This window comes from Heptranchias perlo, chromosome 17, assembly GCF_035084215.1.
Source record: "Heptranchias perlo isolate sHepPer1 chromosome 17, sHepPer1.hap1, whole genome shotgun sequence".
In the NCBI taxonomy this organism is placed as follows: domain Eukaryota; kingdom Metazoa; phylum Chordata; class Chondrichthyes; order Hexanchiformes; family Hexanchidae; genus Heptranchias; species Heptranchias perlo.
Genome location: NC_090341.1, coordinates 9,712,714 through 9,731,541, shown reverse-complemented (window position 1 = coordinate 9,731,541; position 18,828 = coordinate 9,712,714). Strand labels below are relative to the sequence as shown.

General features: G+C 46.4%; 1 protein-coding gene across 1 annotated transcript in view; it reads left to right on the top strand.

Moving 5' to 3' along the window:
- Window positions 1-18,828, top strand: part of LOC137334026 (ETS domain-containing protein Elk-1-like) — a 77,021-nt gene extending 58,193 nt beyond the window's left edge. The window contains exons 2-5 of the mRNA XM_067998445.1: window positions 2,483-2,737; window positions 5,916-6,644; window positions 12,886-12,987; window positions 13,904-18,828. Coding sequence (XP_067854546.1) covers window positions 2,534-2,737; window positions 5,916-6,644; window positions 12,886-12,987; window positions 13,904-14,002 — 1,134 coding nt within the window. The 5' untranslated portion in view covers window positions 2,483-2,533 and the 3' untranslated portion in view covers window positions 14,003-18,828. The remainder of the gene's footprint in view (window positions 1-2,482; window positions 2,738-5,915; window positions 6,645-12,885; window positions 12,988-13,903) is intronic.

The following is an 18,828-nucleotide window of genomic DNA, read 5'->3' as shown; positions in this document are numbered from 1 at the left end:
ATGGCATTGATGCATTTAAGGGGAAGCTAGATAAACACATGAGGGAGAAAGGAATAGAAGGGTATGTTGATGGGGTTAGATGAAGAAGGGAGGGAGGAGGCTCAGTGGAGCACAAATGCCAGCATGAACCTGATGGGCCAAATGGCCTGTTTATGAGCTGTACATTCTATGGGAATGGCCCGAAGTGCCAGGCCTCTGCTTAGCACCTCCCTACGATGGCACAGACGAGTTTAAGTGATCCATCACCAAGTAAAGATTCACGGGCCAGAATCCGTGATCTACCACTCGTGGTTAAGTGGGCCGCAGCACTCCATTACACAATTTGAAACTAACATTAAAAGAGAAACCAAACTCCCACAACAAAACGCGCACACGCACAAAAACGTCATATCATAAAGGTTTGCAGAAGATACAGCAACGAGTGCAGCGTGGTCCATATCGAGGGTTGCCGAACACTGGTTGGATGTATTCCTGGAGGGTTCATCATATGACCTTGCCCAGTCGAACAGCCTTTTTTTCCCCATCTCCAATATTTTTTGTAACTAACAAAAGAAAGAAAATTACAAAAAAAAACTTCTATGATTTTTTTTCTCCCGGGTTGGTCACAGCAGCGTCCTGGAGATTAATCTTTAATTCCTGGAGACTCCAGGACAGTCTTGGGTGGTTTAGCAACCTCCCACTATTGCAGCCCGCGTTGGGGAATTTGAATGGAGGTTTCAGAGAGCAGGCCGTTCCTCCCTGTGCCGGCGTTACATCCTGGGAGGAAGAGGAGAAAACTCAACTGTTGCAAGTCTCTGCATTTTTCTGCCATGATTTAATTGACAGCCGCTCTCCAATGATTAAACTGCTGTTTGTTTTGAAAGCTGTAAAAGGCACTGACCGAAACTGGGTAAAGGGTGTGAATGTGGGTTTGTTATCTGGTTGTTAGTCACAGGTAGAACTTTGCATGCACCAGGGGTTATCCCATTGGAACCTTCTTAAAGCTTGTTTTTTTTTTCTTTTTCCCCCCCCACCTCGTGTTTACAGTAACCACGGTAATGGTAACACTGTGAGTCAGCTCCTCTCCCTGCAGCACAGCTGTTCAGCCTGTCTTAGGCCTAGTAATTGACAGATGATCAGTAGGCCTGCCATTATGAAGATGGCTGGTCAAAAGTTAGTCGTACTCTGTGGACCCACTCATGGCTGTGTAGGACGGTCATGAAACACAGAGCTTCCTGCAGTGCGCGTGTGCCAACTCCCTCTTTTGGTTAGTTGGTTCCTGGTGCCATTGATGCTGTTATAGTACCAATGCTGTTGACGTTTCTGCACTTCAAAGTTGTCCACTTTGAAAGCCACCTTGCTCGGGCTGCTGCAGGTACCTCCCAGTTGTTTGTGTGAATTCAATACGTCCTTAAAGCACGTTCCTATCTCCATCCCTCACGAAACATGCCACGATTCAGCGAGCGCTGCAGGGCATGCTTGGCAAGTTCTGCTGCCTTGCTTCAAACAACGCCCAACAGAACTGTGCTCTTATCAGCATTGGCCCAACGCTGTTTGCTTCTCCACGTTTCACGACCTCGCAGTTGGTGATGTGATCCTGCTGTTGGATGCATTTGATGGATCTGAGGTGGCACAGGTCAAAACGTGAGGGTGGTAGCGTGCTACAGCTTACGATATCTATCTACGATAGATTTCATAGGTACAGTCGATATTTGTCATCAATCTATATAGGGGGAAAGTGGGGGCTGTGTGCATAGTGTGAGGGGGGCCAACTGCAAAAAAAAAAATGACCCTTCATTGCTAATGGAAATGGTGGAGTATTTTTAGAGAGGCAGTGTTCTTTTGGCAAAATCTTCTGCAAGTCAGTTTACCCAGTTTATACACAGAGCAGGGTATATTGTGATCAGAGATGGACCTAATGCTCCCTTGGATGGTCACCACTGTTACAAATTATTATCTTTTACACCATGCCCTTGGTGGCTTTGCCTCTCAACAGTAGGGGGAGTGGGGGCAGGTAAGAGAGAATATGAGGGAGTGGATGGATAAATGTGGACAAAGGAATTTATAATGAGAATAAACTGACGCAAAAGGGTGACCAAAATGTAACCGGAAGCAAGGACATTGTTTTTGATTCCATGTAGACCTGCGGATGCTGGAAATCTGAAATGAAAACAAGGGGCCATACTAACCTTGCACCATCATCCCCTTTGTCATTTAATCACTCCTGCCCTCTACCCTATCAGAGACCTCCCCTTTTGTTCTTTCCTCCCCTCCTGTTTCTCCCCACTCCCCCCCCGTGACTCTGTACTTTCTTAAATAACTGTTTATTCTTCAATTTCTTCCAGTTCTGCCGACAGGACGTCGACCTGAAATGTTAACCCTGTTTCTTTCTCCACAGATGCCGCCTGACCTGCTGAGTATTTCCAGCAGTTTCTGTTTTTTTATTTGTAGACAGGGAGTTAGCACAGATTTAATTAATATTTTTTTTATCATTATATTATAGCTCATGTAGAATTGCTGGTTTCACCGCCTGGGTCTCCCCTGCAGCTCAGCGATGGACAACTCGATAACTTTGTGGCAATTTCTACGGCAGCTCTTGGACGAGAACAAGAACGACCTCATCTGCTGGACGTCCAAGGACGGGGAGTTCAAGCTACGCAACGCGGAGGAGGTGGCCCGACTGTGGGGCATGCGCAAGAATAAAACCAACATGAACTACGACAAGCTGAGCCGGGCGCTTAGGTATTATTACGACAAGGTGAGAGCAATCGGCATTTATAGTTGGTGTCGCTTAAAGCAGACACAGACATAGCAGATAATCATAGAATCACAGAATGTTACAGCACAGAGACTGGATATTCAGCGCATTCATTTTGCGTGTGTTTTCCCCACATTTTTAAAAAATTAATTCTCAGGGATGTGGGCATCGCCATCATTTATTGCCCATCCCTAGTTTCCCTTGAGAAGGTTGTGATGAGCCGTCTTCTTGAACCACCACAGTCCGTGTGGTGACGGTTCTCCCACAGTGCTGTTAGGAAGGGAGTTCCAGGATTTTGACCCAGCGATGGTGAAGGAAAGGCGATATATGCCCAAGTCGGGATGGTGTGTGACTCGGAGGTGGTGTTGTTCCCATGCACCTGCTGCCCTTGTCCTACAAGGTGGTGGAGTTCGCGGGTTTGGGAGGTGCTGTCAAGGAAGCCTTGGTGAGTTGCTGCAGTGGATCCTGTGGATAATACGCACTGCACCTGCAGTGCGCCGGTGGTGGAGGGAGTGAATGTTTAGGGTGGTGGCTGGGCTGCCGATCAAGCGGGCTGCTTTGTCCTGGATGGTGTCGAGCTTCTTGAGTGTTGATGCAATTGCTCCCATCCAGGCAAGTGGACTTGACCACGTGAGCTACCTGGTTTTATCAGTGAATCAGGGTCGCAGTATTCTTTACATTCATTTCCCCGTGTGTACACGAGTGGGAACACAGTGAACAATGTATGTCAGTAATTAATTTGAGACATTTTGCTGAATAGCAAAGAATACAATAGTTACACTTGGTTGGGACAGACCCATCCCATTAGCCTAGAAAGGCTGCTTCTACAATGGCCCATGCATGTCACATAATGATCTTGCTGTTGGCTGTCCCATTCCTCCAGAGCATGTACCTGTCCTCCTTGTTCTGTTTCATGCTCCCTATATTGCCCTATTTGACAATATCCTTCCAGAAAACTAACCTTGGCTACATGTTCTCTCTGAGTCACTTTCTCGTTCCCCACCTTTCCTTCCCTTATTTGTATGGCATTCATTCATCCCTGTGAAATCCCGGTATTCGGGCTGCTCCTGTGCTTCAGCTGTTACATGAGCCGCCCAGAATGAGCCTTGCAGCACAGAAAGATCCCAGGTTCAATTCCTGAAATGTGCTGAGTTAGCTGATCCCAGCCGAGGCAGCTTGTCCCGACATTGAAATTGGCCGTGGTGCCCTGGGTCAGGGAGGGGGAAGAAATCCAAGTCAGGGATCCTGCTCCTGATCACTAAACAGTGACCTCTGCTGGTAAGTGAACCTGAGTGGACATCGGGTGAGCCCAGGATGGGGCTGAGCTGCGATTTCCTCCATGTAGAACTAGGTAAAGCTTACGGACGAAGAGTGCCACTCGGTGAGATAACAGAGGGCAGTCAGCACCCATGGAGCTGTCCCATGGCAAGGCTCACAGCCCTTGGGAGAAAAATTGGGACTAAAAACTAACTTTAAACAACAACAACTTGCATTTATATAGCGCCTTTAACGTAGTAAAACGTCCCAAGATGCTTCACAGGAGCGATTATTAAACCAAATTTGACACCAAGCCATATAAGGAGATATTAGGACAGGTGACCAAAAGCTTGGTCAAAGAGGTAGGTTTTAAGGAGCATCTTAAAGGAGGAGAGAGAGGTAGAGAGGCGGAGAGGTTTAGGGAGGGAATTGCAGAGCTTAGAGCCCAGGCAGCTGAAGTCACGGCCGCCAGTGGTGGAGCGAAGAAAATTGCAAGAGGCAAGAATTGGAGGAGTGCAGGGATCTTGGAGGGTTGTAAGGCTGGAGGAATTTACAGAGATAGGGAAGGGCGAGGCCACGGAGGAATTTGAAAGGATGAGAATTTTAAAATCAAGGCGTTCCCAGGCCGGGAGCCAGTGTAGGTGAGTGAGCACAGGGGTGATGGGTGAACGGGACTTGGTGCGAGTTAGGATACAGGCAGCAGAGTTTTCGATGTGCTCACGTTTACGGAGGGTGCAAGGTGGGAGGCCGGCCAGGAGAGCATTGGAATAGTCAAGTCTAGAGGTAACAAAGGCATGGATGAGGGTTTCAGCAGCAGATGAGCAGAGGCAGGGGCGGAGACGGGCGATTTTATGGAGGTGGAAGTGGGTGGACTTGGTGATGGAGAGCCTTTATAAAACACTGGTTCAGCCACAACTGGAGTATTATGTCCAATTCTGGGCACCGCATTTTAGGAAGGGTGTGAAGGCCTTGGAGAGGGTGCAGAAAAGATTTACTAGAATGGTTTCAGGGATGAGGGACTTCAGTTACGTGGATAGACTGGAGAAGCTGGGGTTGTTCTCCTTAGAGCAGAGAAGGTTGAGGGGAGATTTGATCAAAAATCATGAAGGGTTTAGGTAAAATAAATAAAGAGAAACTGTTCCCATTGGCGGAAGGGTCAAGAACCAGAGGAAACAGAATTAAGGTGACTGGTAAAAGAACCAAAGGCGACATGAGGAAAAACTTTTTCACGCTGTGAGTCTTTATGATCTGGAATGCGCTGCCTGAAAAAGGTGGTGGAGGCAGATTCAATCATGGTTTTCAAAAAGGAATTGGATAAATATTTGAAGGGAAAAAATTGCAGGGCTACAGGGAAAAAGCGGGGGAATGGGACTAACTGGATTGCTCTTACAAAGAACCGGCACGAGCTCGATGAGCCGAATTGCCTCCTTCTGTGCTGTCACCATTCTATGATTCTATGAGAGGATACGGGGTCAGAAGCTCAGCTCGGGGTCAAATAGGAGGCCAAGATTGCGAACAGTCTGGTTCAGCCTCCGACAGCGGCCAGGGAAAGGGACGGAGTCGGTGGCTAGGGAAGGGAGTTTGTGGCGGGGAACGAATGTTTAGTTGGCGGAAACGTCTGCTCGTCCAATACTGGATGTCGGTCAAGTAGTGTGACAAATCAGAGGCAGTGGAGGGGTCGAGAGAGGTGGTGGTGAGGCAGAGCAACAAATTGGGGGGTAACTTTGACTTTGTGCGATAGTGCGAAACGGGTGATAGCCGGTTGGCAGCCTGTTCTATATCTCTCCCGATTTTCATCTCCAAAATAAAAAATCAAGGGAGATGTAAAACAGACTGCCGATTTACCATCGCCCGAAAGTCAAGATCTACCCCTGTTGTCTCTTGTAATTTTATTCTGTGACAAAAACTTCTTATTTTCTAGAACATAATCAAGAAGGTGAACGGGCAGAAGTTCGTCTATAAGTTTGTGTCCCTGCCTGACAGTCTCGTGATGGCGTCGGACAGATATGATATCGCCGAGAGTGACTGGGCAATAAGCAGGCCGAAGGATGACGGCCTTTCTTTGCAAAGGCAGCTGAAGCCCACGACCAGGATCTCGGCCCGGAATGAGTACATGCGCTCCGGGCTTTACTCGACTTTCACCATCCAGTCGCTGCAGGGCAGCACCAACCGACCCCCGGGGACGGCCAGCGGCTCTCCTGGAAGCACGGAGACGCCCGACCTGGAGGGGAAAGTCCAGCTGGCCGGGAGGTTTCCCCAGGAGCCGGAGTCTGAGCCGGAGGTGAAGCGTCAAGAGGAGCAGCAGCAGGTTGGCGGTGATCCTCCGATGGAATCGTACGGGGAGCTACTCCACCTGGGGGACTTCAAGGTGAAGATGGAGGCGATAGAGGATTTGGAGTGCGTCATTCTTGAAGCGAAACCTGCCGATGATGACTTACAGGCGGCAAGTCCCAATCAGGGGCAGTTAGAAAACACAAGCAACCTTCAGCCACCAAAACCCAAGAAGCCAAAGGATCTGGAACTGCCGGCCACGTTCCTCATTGCCCGGAGTAGTCCTCCTCCGGATAAAAGTAACCCTGGCGTTCTGAACACGGTGGTCTTTCCTAGCTCCAGCGCTGTCACTCCTACATTGATTGCCCAGCACGTTCAGGTATGCTGTTGAATTACCTTAATTTAGCTCCAATCAAAGGTTAATATTGATGAGGGATGCGATTCAGCTCATCTTAGCTCGTCCACCCTGCAAAGAAAAAAGTTTACAGCCTCCCCACCCCCCCTCCCCCGGTCACACCATCCAACTGGATCTTGAATGAACCCAAAGGTACTTTTTAATCATGTCGGCCGTGGCTCTGTGGGTAGCATCCTGGCCTCTGAGCAAGAACGGTTGTGGGTTCACAGTCCCACTTCATGAGAGGTGAGCACCAAATCATCAGGCTGACCGAGGGAGCACTGCACCCTCGGAGGCGCTGTCTTTCGAACGAGATGTTAAACTGGGGGCCCTTTCTGCCCTCCCAAGTGGATATAAAAGATCCTATGGTACTATTTTCAAAGAAGTGAAAGGGGAGTTCTCCCTGGTGTCCTGGCCAATCTTCATCCCTCAACCAACATCACTAAAATAAAAAAATAAAAAATCTGGTCATTATCGCATTGCTGTTTGTGGGAGCTTGCTGTGCGCAAATTGGCTGCTGCGTTTCCTACATTACAACAGCGACTTCATTTCAAAAGTACCCCAGATTTTTTTAACCTAGACTTTGCCTGAAAGTTAGCTAAGCACCGCACCAATTTACCATAGTACCATACACCAGGGATGCTTAATAATTTTAAAAAGGGTGCAGGAACTGAAAGACTGGGGGTTCACATACACAAATCTTTGAAGGTGGCAGGAAGAGTTGATAAAGCTGACAAAAAAGCATACAGGATCCTTAGCTAGCTTTATTAAACAGAGGCATAGAGTACAACAGCAAGGAAGTTATGATAATCCTTTATAAAACACTGGTTAGGCATCAGCTGGAGTATTGTGTCCAATTCTGGTCACCACACTTTCGGAAGGATGTCAAGACCTTGGAGAGAGTGCAGAGGAGATTTACTAGAATGGAACCAGGCCTTCAGTTATGTGGCGGGACTGGAGAAGCTGGGATTGTTCTCCTTAGAGCAGAGAAGGTTGAGAGGAGATTCAGTAGTGATGTTCAAAACTGACTGAACACCTTGAGAATTTTCAGCTAATCAGGGAGAGCCAGCATGGATTTGTGAAAGATAGGTCGTGCCTGACAAACCTGATTGAATTTTTTGAAGAGGTGACTAAAGTAGTGGACAGGGGAATGTCAATGGATGTTATTTATATGGACTTCCAGAAGGCATTTGATAAGGTCCCACATAAGAGACTGTTAGCTAAGTTAGAAGCCCATGGAATCGAGGGAAAAGTACAGAATTGGTTAGGAAATTGGCTGAGCGAAAGGCGACAGAGAGTAGGGATAATGGGTAGGTACTCACATTGGCAGGATGTGACTGGTGGAGTCCCGCAGGGATCTGTCTTGGGGCCTCAATTATTCACAATATTTATTAATGACTTAGATAAAGGCATAGAAAGACTCATATCTAAGTTTGCCGATGACACAAAGATTGGTGGCATTGTAAGCAGTGTAAATGAAAACATAAAATTACAAAGGGATATTGATAGATTAGGTGAATGGGCAAAACTGTGGCAGATGGAATTCAATGTAGACAAATGTGAGGTCATCTGCTTTGGGTCAAAAAATGATAGAACAGGTTACTTTCTAAATGGTAAAAAGTTAAAAACAGTGGATGTCCAAAGGGACTTGGGGGTTCAGGTACATAGATCATTGAAGTGTCATGAACAGGTGCAGAAAAAAATCAAGAAGGCTAATGGAATGTTGGCCTTTATATCTAGAGGACTAGAGTACAAGGGGGCAGAAGTTATGCTGCAGCTATACAAAACCCTAGTTAGACCGCACCTGGAGTACAGTGAGCAGTTCTGGGCACCGCACCTTCGGAAGGACATATTGGCCTTGGAGGGAGTGCAGCGTAGGTTTACTAGAATGATACCAGGACTTCAAGGGTTAAGTTACGAGGAGAGATTACACAAATTGGGGTTGTATTCTCTAGAGTTTCGAAGCTTAAGGGGTGATCTGATCGAAGTTTATAAGATATTAAGGGGAACAGATAGGGTGGATAGAGAGAAACTATTTCCGCTGGTTGGGGATTCTAGGAGTAGGGGGCACAGTCTAAAAAATTAGAGCCAGACCTTTCAGGAGTGAGATTAGAAAACACTTCTACACACAAAGGGTGGTAGAAGTTTGGAACTCTCTTCCGCAAACGGCAATTGATACTAGCTCAATTGCTAGATTTAAATCTGAGATAGATAGCTTTTTGGCAACCAAAGGTATTAAGGGATAAGGGCCAAAGGCAGGTATATGGAGTTAGATCACAGATCAACCATGATCTTATCAAATGGCGGAGCAGGCACGAGGGGCTGAATGGCCTACTCCTGTTCCTATGTTCCTATAAAGGGGTTTGACAGAGTAAATAAGGAGAAACTGTTCCCACTGGCAAAAGGGTCAGTAATTAGAGAACACAGATTTAAGATAATGGGCAAAAGAACCAGGGGAGAACGAGGAGAATTTTTTTTTAACGCAGTGTATTATTATGAACTGGAACGCACTGCCAGAAAGGGAAGCAGATTGAATAGTAACTTTCAAAAGGCAATTGGATAAATACTTGAAAAGGAAAAATTTGCACAGCTATGGGGAAAGAGCAGGGGAATAGGACTAATTGGATAGCTCTTTCAAAGAGCCGGCACAGGCATGATGGGCCGAATGGCCTCCTTCTGTGTTCTATGATTCTATGAAATTGTGGTTAAAATCATTGTTGGTCCCTTTGATAAATTAAGCAGATTTCTGCAGTTATTATTTTGCCCACAAGGTGGAGATAAAGCTATTGTAATGGAAATTTATACAAATGCTCAATAAATTTGTAAGGAATCTTACAACACCAGGTTATAGTCCAACAGTTTTATTTGTGGAAGATCAGTTTTTGCCACTTCTCACCATTAATTCCTGGAATCTTTTGTCAGTGAATCAGTAAAAGCCGATTTTCCCCCAAGTTTCAGAAGAAAAAAAATCCCTGAAATTTCTCTTTGTTTCATAAGAACATAAGAAATAGGAGCAGGAGTCGGCCATTCGGCCCCTCGAACCTTCATTCAATAAGAACGTGGCTGATCATTGACCTCAACTCCACTTTCCTGCCCTATCCCCATAGTCCTTGATTCCTTTCATGTCCAAAAATCTATCGATCTCAGTCTTGAATATACTCAACGACTGAGCATCCACAGCCCTCTGGGGTAGAGAATTCCAAAGATTCACAACCCTCTGAGTGAAGACATTTTTCCCCATCTCGGTCCGAAATGGCCAACCCCTTATCCTGAGACTATGACCCCTAGTTCTAGACTCTCCTGCCAGGGGAAACAGCCTCTCAGCATCTACCCTGTCAACCCCTCTAAGAATTTTATACAATTCAATGAGATCACCTCTCATTCTTCTAAACTCCAGAGAATATAGGCCCATTCTACACAATCTCTCCTCATAGGACAACCCTCCCATCTCAGGAATCAATCTAGTGAACCTTTGTGGCACCCCCTCTAAGGCAAGTATATCCTTCCTTGGGTAAGGAGACTGAAACTGTACACAGTACTCCAGGCGTGGCCTCACCAGAGTCCTGTATAATTGCAGCAAGACCTCCTTACTCTTATATTCCAACCCCCTTGCAATAAAGGCTAACATACCATTTGCCTTCCTAATTGCTTGCTGTACCTGCATGTTAACTTTCTGTGATTTGTGTACAAGGACACTCAAATCCCTCTGAATACCAACATTTCGTAGTCTCTCACCTTTTAAACAATGTTCTGTTTTTCTGTTCTTCCTACCAAAATGGATAATTTCACATTTCCCCACATTATATTCCATCTGCCACCTTCTTGCCCACTCACTTAACCTGTCTATATCCCTTTGCAGCCTCTTTGTGTCCTCCTCACAGCTAACTTTCCCACCTAGCTATGGGCCAAGTCAGCCAATTTGGATATATTACACTCTGTCCCCTCATCTAAGTCATTAATATAGATTGTAAATAGCTGAGGCCCAAGCACTGATCCTTGCAGCACTCCACTAGTTACAGCCTGCCAACCCGAAAATGACCTGTTTATTCATACTCTCTGTTTTCTATCTGTTAACCAATCCTCAATCCATGCTAATTATCATGCTAATAAATTAGACTCCAATCCCATGAGTCCTAATCTTGTGTAACAACCTCTTGTGTTGCACCTTATCGAATGCCTTTTGAAAATCCAAATATACTACATCCACTGGTTCCCCAAAAAAACTCTAATAGATTTGTCAAACACAATTTCCCTTTCATAAAACTGTGTTGACTCTGCCTAATCATATTATGATTTTCTAAGTGCCCTGTTGCTACGTCCTTAATAATAGATTCTAGCATTTTTCCTACTACTGACGTGAGGCTAACTGGCTTATAGTTTCCAGTTTTCTCACTCCCACCTTTCCTGAATAGCAGGGCTACATTTATTACCTTCCAATCCACGGGGACCGTTCTAGAATCTAGGGAATTTTGGAAGATCAAAACTAACGCATCCACTATCTCTGCAACCACCTCTTTTAGAACCCTCGGGTGTAGGCCATCAGGTCCTGAGTATTTGTCGGCTTTTAGTCCCATTAATTTCTCCAGTACTTTTTCTTTACTAGTCTTTATTACGTTAAGTTCCTCACTCTCATTAGACCTTTGGTTCCCCACTATTTCTGGTAAGTTTTTTGTGTCTTCTACTGTGAAGACAGATACAAAATATTTAACATCTCCGCCATTTCCTTATTCCCCATTATAATTTCTCCTGTCTCTGCCTCTAAGGGACCCCATGTTTACTCTCGCTAATCTCTTTGTTTTTACATACTTGTTTCCTTACCAGAAAATCAGATGGGGAGATGCATGTGCATCATAGTTGTTCATGTGGTGCTGATTTCACAGATGTGATGTGCACGTACTCTGGATCTGATTCTTGCCAGGAAACTTGGGCCTTTTTCTAAGGAGAGCTGGATCTTCTTTAGTTGCTGCTGTGAGTCTTTCATTTCAAATAAGGTATAAAGAAAGACTTGCATTTATAGAGTGCCTTTCACGACGTCCAAAAGCACTTCACAGCCAATTTGAAGTGTAGTCACTGTTGTAATCCAATTTGCACACAGCAATCCTGCAAACAGCAATGTGATGATAACCAGATAATCTGTTTTAGTGATGAATACTGGCCAGGAAGAGCTCCCCTGCTTGTCTTTAAATAGTGTCATGGGATCTTTTGCATCCACCCTAAGAAGGAAAATGGGGCCCTTGGTTTAACATCTCATCCGAAAGACAACACTGGAGTACTCAGTACTGCACTGGAGTGTCAGCCTGGATTTTGTGCTCAAGTCTCTGGAGTGGGGTCGAACCCAAAACCTCGTGACTCAGAGGCGAGAGTGATACTCACTGAACCACGGCTGACAGGTGTAGATCAAGGAAACAATGGACTGGAACAGTCACCACACTGATAGTCCCTCTGAAGATTGATGTCATCAAACAAAAGCTAACTCAGGCCACACATCGAGGCATTGTTCATTTAAAAGCAAGGTCACAATTGTCCATCTGGGCATAACTTTTAAGATGATTAAAGGAGTTGAGAGGGTAGATAGAGAGAAACTATTTCCTGTGGTGGGGGAGTCCAGAACAAGGGGGCATAACCTTAAAATTAGAGCTAGGCCGTTCAGGGGTGATGTCAGGAAGCATTTCTTCACACAGAAGGTAGTGGAAATCTGGAAAACTCTCCCCCAAATAGCTGCTGAGGCTGGGGGTCAATTGAAAATGTCCAAACTGAGATTGATAGATTTTTGTTGGGCAAGGATATTGATGGTTACGGAGCCATGGCGGTAGGTCGAGTTAAGATACAGATCGGCCGTGGTCTAATTGAATGGCGGAACAGGCTCGGGGGGGGGGGGGGCGCTGAATGGCCTCCTCCTGTTCCTATGTTCCAACAATTGTTATTACCCCACTGTCATACTGGCCAGTAGGTAACTGGAGCCTCCACAATAAACAGAGGGACCTGCAATTGCATTGAGGTGCCTAGGATAGCTGGTTTGTGAAATGGAAATATTGCAGTGATGTAGCAGAGACTTTCTTCTGAGCCTGGAGTTAAGGTATCTTTTTGGGATAAAGTAGCGGTGCTTTACTCTGCGTCTAGCCTACGCTACACCTGAACTGGGGATGGTTAATGCCCACACTGGTTCCAAAACATGGTGATCACTGCTTTTAATTTTACCCTGCTATCTTCTCTTTTTTTTTTACAGACTCCAATAATGCTGACACCAAACACTTTGCCATCTACCATTCACTTCTGGAGCACACTTAGCCCGATAGCACCAATGAGCCCTGCCAAACTCTCGTTTCAGGTAAGATTAGACATTAAACTCTACAGGGTGGGAGTCCCACCGTAACTTTGGCGTAAGATTGGCGGAAACTTCAGAGAAACGGTGCAAGTGGCCATTTGTGCTGGATCTCCAGGGTTTCCACCAAAGTTACGCCCTGCAGAATTTCTACCCTCAAAGTTTGGAACTACTACACCAATCTTTCGCATCAACATCTTCCATGGGTAAAGATTGGGAACATCTACATCGTTACAGGTTTAATAATATATTGTAGGGCTGATACTCGGTCAGCTCCAGCCAGCTTCTACCTGTTCACTTGAGGTTGTCAAGTGCCCTGGGGTTTGAATTGGGTACCACAGAGCCAAACATCTGTCCCATCTGGCGTTGGTGCTGCCACAGTGCCTGCGGGTGTGCACTGCCACAGCATATAACAGTGAAAGTGTGACACCTCGTTGTCCTCTGGCCCCCTCAGGCTTTTGTGTATCTCAGTGGCAGATTCTGTACACGTAGACTTGTGACTCACCTGCACTCTGAGCTCCCGATCTCAGCCACGTCATCAAGGGAAGGCAGCAAGCTGAGGCAAGGCACTTTAACCGCAAGAGTGAAGGAAAATCACCAGGCTAATCTCTTTGAACTAGTTTCATGCGTCCCTTGGTCCGCTGGTTCAAAGGTGACACTGATAAAGGACCAAGGGCAGGTCACTTGCTTGCTCTTATAGAATCATAGAAGTTTACAACATGGAAACAGGCCCTTCGGCCCAACATGTCCATGTCGCCCAGTTTATACCACTAAGCTAGTCCCAATTGCCTGCACTTCTTGGCTGGGTAATGGTATGAGGAGTAGGGGAAACGTTTGGGGAACTAAAGTGGACAAGAAAAATAGCGTATTACTATTAATAATAAATGGCAGTCATCATAATAAATGCATTCTTCTCTTTCAGTTTCCTTCAGCAGGGAACACCCAGATCCACATCCCCGTTGCCAGTATGGATGGACTTTCAACACCCGTCCTTCCATCGCCAGCACTTCAGAAACCTTGAATGAGCTCAGCTCGTTGTATACTACTGTCAACATACAGATTGGCTGTGTTCTAATGAAGTCAGTCTTGAGGGTGATGAGTCGTCATGACACGGATTGGATTGACTCGAACTTCCTGGACCCAGTTCCTTATTCAGCATAACCGCTTCGTGCAGGAGGGACTGATAGAGGCCGGTTACCCATCCCATCAAGAGATGTTGTCGAAGCAGGGGACATTCTGGGCCGCTGAAGCTCTGTCGCCCCTCGCAGCGAGCCTGAAGATTTTGTGTCGCTGGTCCAATCCAGTTCATGGGGTGCCCGCACCTGTTCCCATCTGGTGTTGGCACTGCCGTGATGCCAGTGAGCGTGCACTGCCAGACCGTGTGCAGTGAAAGTGTGATACTTCATTCTCAGCTGGCAAATGTATCTCAGTACCAGATCCTGTACATGTACACTGTAAATTGGGTAACTGTACACCGCCATAGCAGTGGAGCTGTTATTTGAGGTGAACTGTTGATGGAGAGGTTTCAATTCAAGTGCCCAACACCTATGATATTTTCTTTCTCTACAGATGCTGCCTGACTTGCTGAGTATTTCAAGCATCTTTCTGTTGTTACCTGTGATAAGTTACTGTGGGTATACAAAGAGTACACAGCTCCCATCTCATGTCGAATCTTAGGGCACAGAAGGAGGCCATTCGGCCGGTCGTTCCTGCGCTGGCCTGTGCGATTTGCACATACGCACGTGCTTTGTGTGGCATATATGCGTGTGGATATGTCTCAGAGAGGTTGTCGTGCATTGGTTACAGGGTGCGTACGCACATACTCCAAAAATATCCATTCCAATTCTGTAATTCTCAGGGGAGGCGGTAGTGAGAGAGCACAAATTGAAGGTAATCACAAAAAGAATTAAAGGGGAAGTTTAAAAAAAAATCTTTACCCAGAGAATGGCTAGAACGTGGAATTAGATGTCAGACCGTTGTTGACGCAGAGTCAAATTCTTAAAAAGGGAATTGGAAAGTTGCATGAGAAAAGAGAAATCTTAAAGGCCATGACGAGCGAGCAGGACAGTGGGACTAGACTAGTTGGAGAAACAACACAGGTGCGGACTCGGTGGGCTGTTCCTGTGCTGTAACGCTGTATGATCCTAAGTTAGAGTACTCTAGTTTTCTAAGGCCTTGTGGCTACGTATAGGATGCATGAGTAACATTGTAATGCAATGTGTGTAGAAGATATATCTATTTATATAACGGAGCCTCACCAGTAGTAGACTGTACCAGTGAAACGCTAAACCACAAGTCTGGCAGTGATGGTGTTTGTGGTTATGTCATAATATATAGCTACCTATACTACATAAGAACATTAAAAAAAAGAGTCAAGGATGGAAAAAGCCATTCAGCCCATCAAAGCCTATCCCTCCAGTAATGCAACTTACCCAGCCTAGAATCCAGCTGCATATTAAGCCTCTCATGCCTTTGACTCCACTATTTCACTTGCCAGATGACTCCAAATAATTGCTCCTTTGAGTGAAGAATTTTTTCTAATAAGTATTTGCTTTAAATTTATTGCTCACTCATCTAAATTTATGTCCTTTAGTCCTATTGGCCATTTTCTTTGACTAACACTCAGGGTTCACCTTACCTATGCAATTTAACATATGCACCCATTTAACCTTCTTCCATCTAGACTGTAGAGGGCCGATTTTAACCTTACATTGAAAATCGCCTGCAGGACTGCCCTAGACCAGTGGGGTCCTGCAGGTCGGGCTCTGATAACATCATCAGGGCCTGAGGCTTGAGGGAGGAGCAGTGGTGGCCTCCTCACCAGGCCAAACCTGCCGGGGAACGGGGCCCAAAGAGGTAAGATTTTAATTTTTAATATTTGTTTCCTCCTGAGCCATGACAGCAGGACAAGGGACCATAGGTTCAAACTGGTGAAAGGCAAACTTTGGACTCGTATCAGGAAGGTTTCTTTGACGCCATAGTGATCAACACTTGGAATGGGTTTTTGGTAGAGTGGACCCAATAACTTAGGAATGATTTTTTCTTTAAAATGTGAATTTTTCTAGAAGGTAGGCCGAATGGCCTTCCTTGTGTTTTTGCAGTATTGCGAAAAGCAAAAAACAAGACTCCTCTTTATATAACGTTAACAGAATGTCTCAAAGTGCTTCACACAACAGGGGGAGAATTACACCTTTGGCGGCCGACTGGTGGAAACGCACAGACGGCCTGCCTGCCCGCCCGCCCGAGTTAGGAGCGAAGAGGCCCAAGCCTTTTCGAGGCCCGAACCTTATTTAAATAGAACCGGTGAGCCGCGGGCACCAAAGGGGCATCACCGATCGAGCTCGCTGGATTCGGGCAGGCGCAATATTGGGCCGTCCAGCAGCAAGGTGAGGGGGGGGGAAGCTCGCGATTGCAGGTTGCAAAAATTCCACGTTATTTTTGCGGGGCCCGGAGGAGCACCCCTGCTCCTGGCCGCGCAGAAATGATTTTAACCGTACCCCTTTTTAAGGGCCTCTTCTGCTGTACAGTTCTGTCCTAAAATGGCAATTGGGGTCCTCTTGTACGTCAAAGGACCCCGAGTTGCATATGACGAGGGCCCCCCCGCCTGAAACAGGCGGGTGCTTTGGCCGCTCGATGGTCGATCCGTTAAAAATGGCGGCAGCTGGAGCGACAGCGCTGATGGGTAAGCCTACGGATTCCACCTTGAGGCCATTACTGCCTCGTTAACGCCGATTTGGCCGGGTTGAAATTGGCCTCAATTAATTACTTTTTGGAATGCGGAGACCGTTATCTCGGCAAATAAGCCAGCAACAGCCCATAAACAGCGGCAAGACGAATAATAAGTTAACCTGTTTTCTGGTGGCTCGGTGTCAAATTTTGTTTGAAAATCGCTCCTGTGAAGCGCCTTGGGACTTTTACTATGTTAAAGGTGCTATTTAAATGCAAGTTTTTGTTGTTGACATTTGTTGAGTGGGGGCTGGGTGAGGGGGCATTGGCCTGGGGACTGGGAGAGATCCTTGCTCTTCAAGTCATGCAGTGGTATTGTTAATATCCACCAGAATGACCAGAGGGACCTTCATTTAATACCCTAAAAGGAGAGTATGTCCAGGAATACTGCCTCAGTAGTGCACTGTAGTATTACTCTGACCGACACGCTTGGTGCGAGGCCTGAACTCAACCTATTGACCCCAAGTTGCAGAACGCTACTAACTGAGCCAAGCTCCTCTTGTAATTTTGCAATCACACTCAAGAGATGCCTCAGGGAGGCCGGCGTGGGAGATGGAACGAGTAGGGATGCCGTTTTTGAGGGCGGGAATGAGGTACGTTGTTAAAGCAGAGTCAAAGGAACTTTCCTCCTCATCTAACCATGCTATTTCTGACCCGGGAGTGACTGATGCCGACAGGCCTCGATGTTAACGGGAGGGCGGGGACGATGTGGTCCCCGGCAGTCAGTGGAAGGAGGGCTTTGCAGGGGATCGGGGAGTTCCAGTGAGATCGGGGCGGGGAGAGACCCAAAGATGCCTTGAGGGACCTGTGGGTGGGTGAGGGCGAGGGCGAGCACTTCTGCTCCTTCTGGCCCACAAGGAGTTCTAAAAGGAGCAGATCTTTAATACTAACCTTGGCCACCAAGGCACCTCCCGCCTTGGATCTGTTGCCAGGCAGCCGACAGTGAGAGACCCCCACCCCCCCCCCCACGAAGTTCAGTTAATTCCACCTCGCGGCGCCGATGATGTCACCAGGCCGCGAATTTTGAAAGTTAACTCGACCCCCCCCGCCTGCCTTTTGCGGGAGCCTCGTCAATGGCCTGATTTGGGGGCAGTAAAAATTTAAACGGGGGGGAAGGCGGCGGGTTGGAGCTGGGAGATGGACCCTTGCAATGCACCATTTCCGCTGGGCGGGATGGGGCGGGACGGAGGATTGAGATCGGGGACCGGTGTCCGAAATTGGAATGTCTTCCGTTCCCCAGCACTGATGTTTTCTCATCTTTTGAGCACAATAATTAACACACACACAAAAGTCAAATACCTTGAACTGTGGAATGATACACTTTACCATAATGCTTCTTAAATATACCGACCTACGTTATGATGTTGTGATACTGTACTGCTGTATAAATATATCCTTCATAACTCATGAAGTGTATTCCAAACGAAAAAAAACTAAACCTTTATATAAAAAAAAAATTTATTTTTTACAATATTGTTCACGTTCCTGTAATCAAACAGAGTAAATAGATTCTCAGTCATAGATTACAAGCTGCTACAAATGTGTATTGGATATTAGTGTCTAGTCAACACACATTTCACATGGTGACTTGTTGCTGTAGTTCCCTTTATTAAGTGCCATTGAGATGCCTTTTTGTAGACTGAAAACGTGCTGTAATACATTTTATAGAATCTTGCATACAGCTCATTGGATCAGCCATGATCTAATTGAATGGCGGAGCAGGCTCGAGGGGCCGAATGGCCAATTCCTGCTCCTGTGTTCTTATGCAAATACTTGACTCCTGACCTTTCTCGTGTTCATGAGACAGGACGTTCAGAAGCCTCACATTGCACTGCTCTCTACTTGAGGGGTTTTGTTTTTGATCTCCATTGTTTAATTATTGTCTCCTTTGTTTTCCGTTTCCCCTCCCCCGGCCTCGCGTCACTCCCCAGCTGTCGGGGTGGTTATGCAGTCTTTTCTCAGACTTCTGCCGATGTCACTCTTTTTAACCAGGAGCTAGAGGGGTGGCCTGAGGTGAGATGTCCATTCCCCACGCCCCCCACTCCCCAACCTTCCCACTTCCACTCTGCAAGTCGTAAACAATTTTACAACACCAAGTTATAGTCCAACAATTTTATTTTA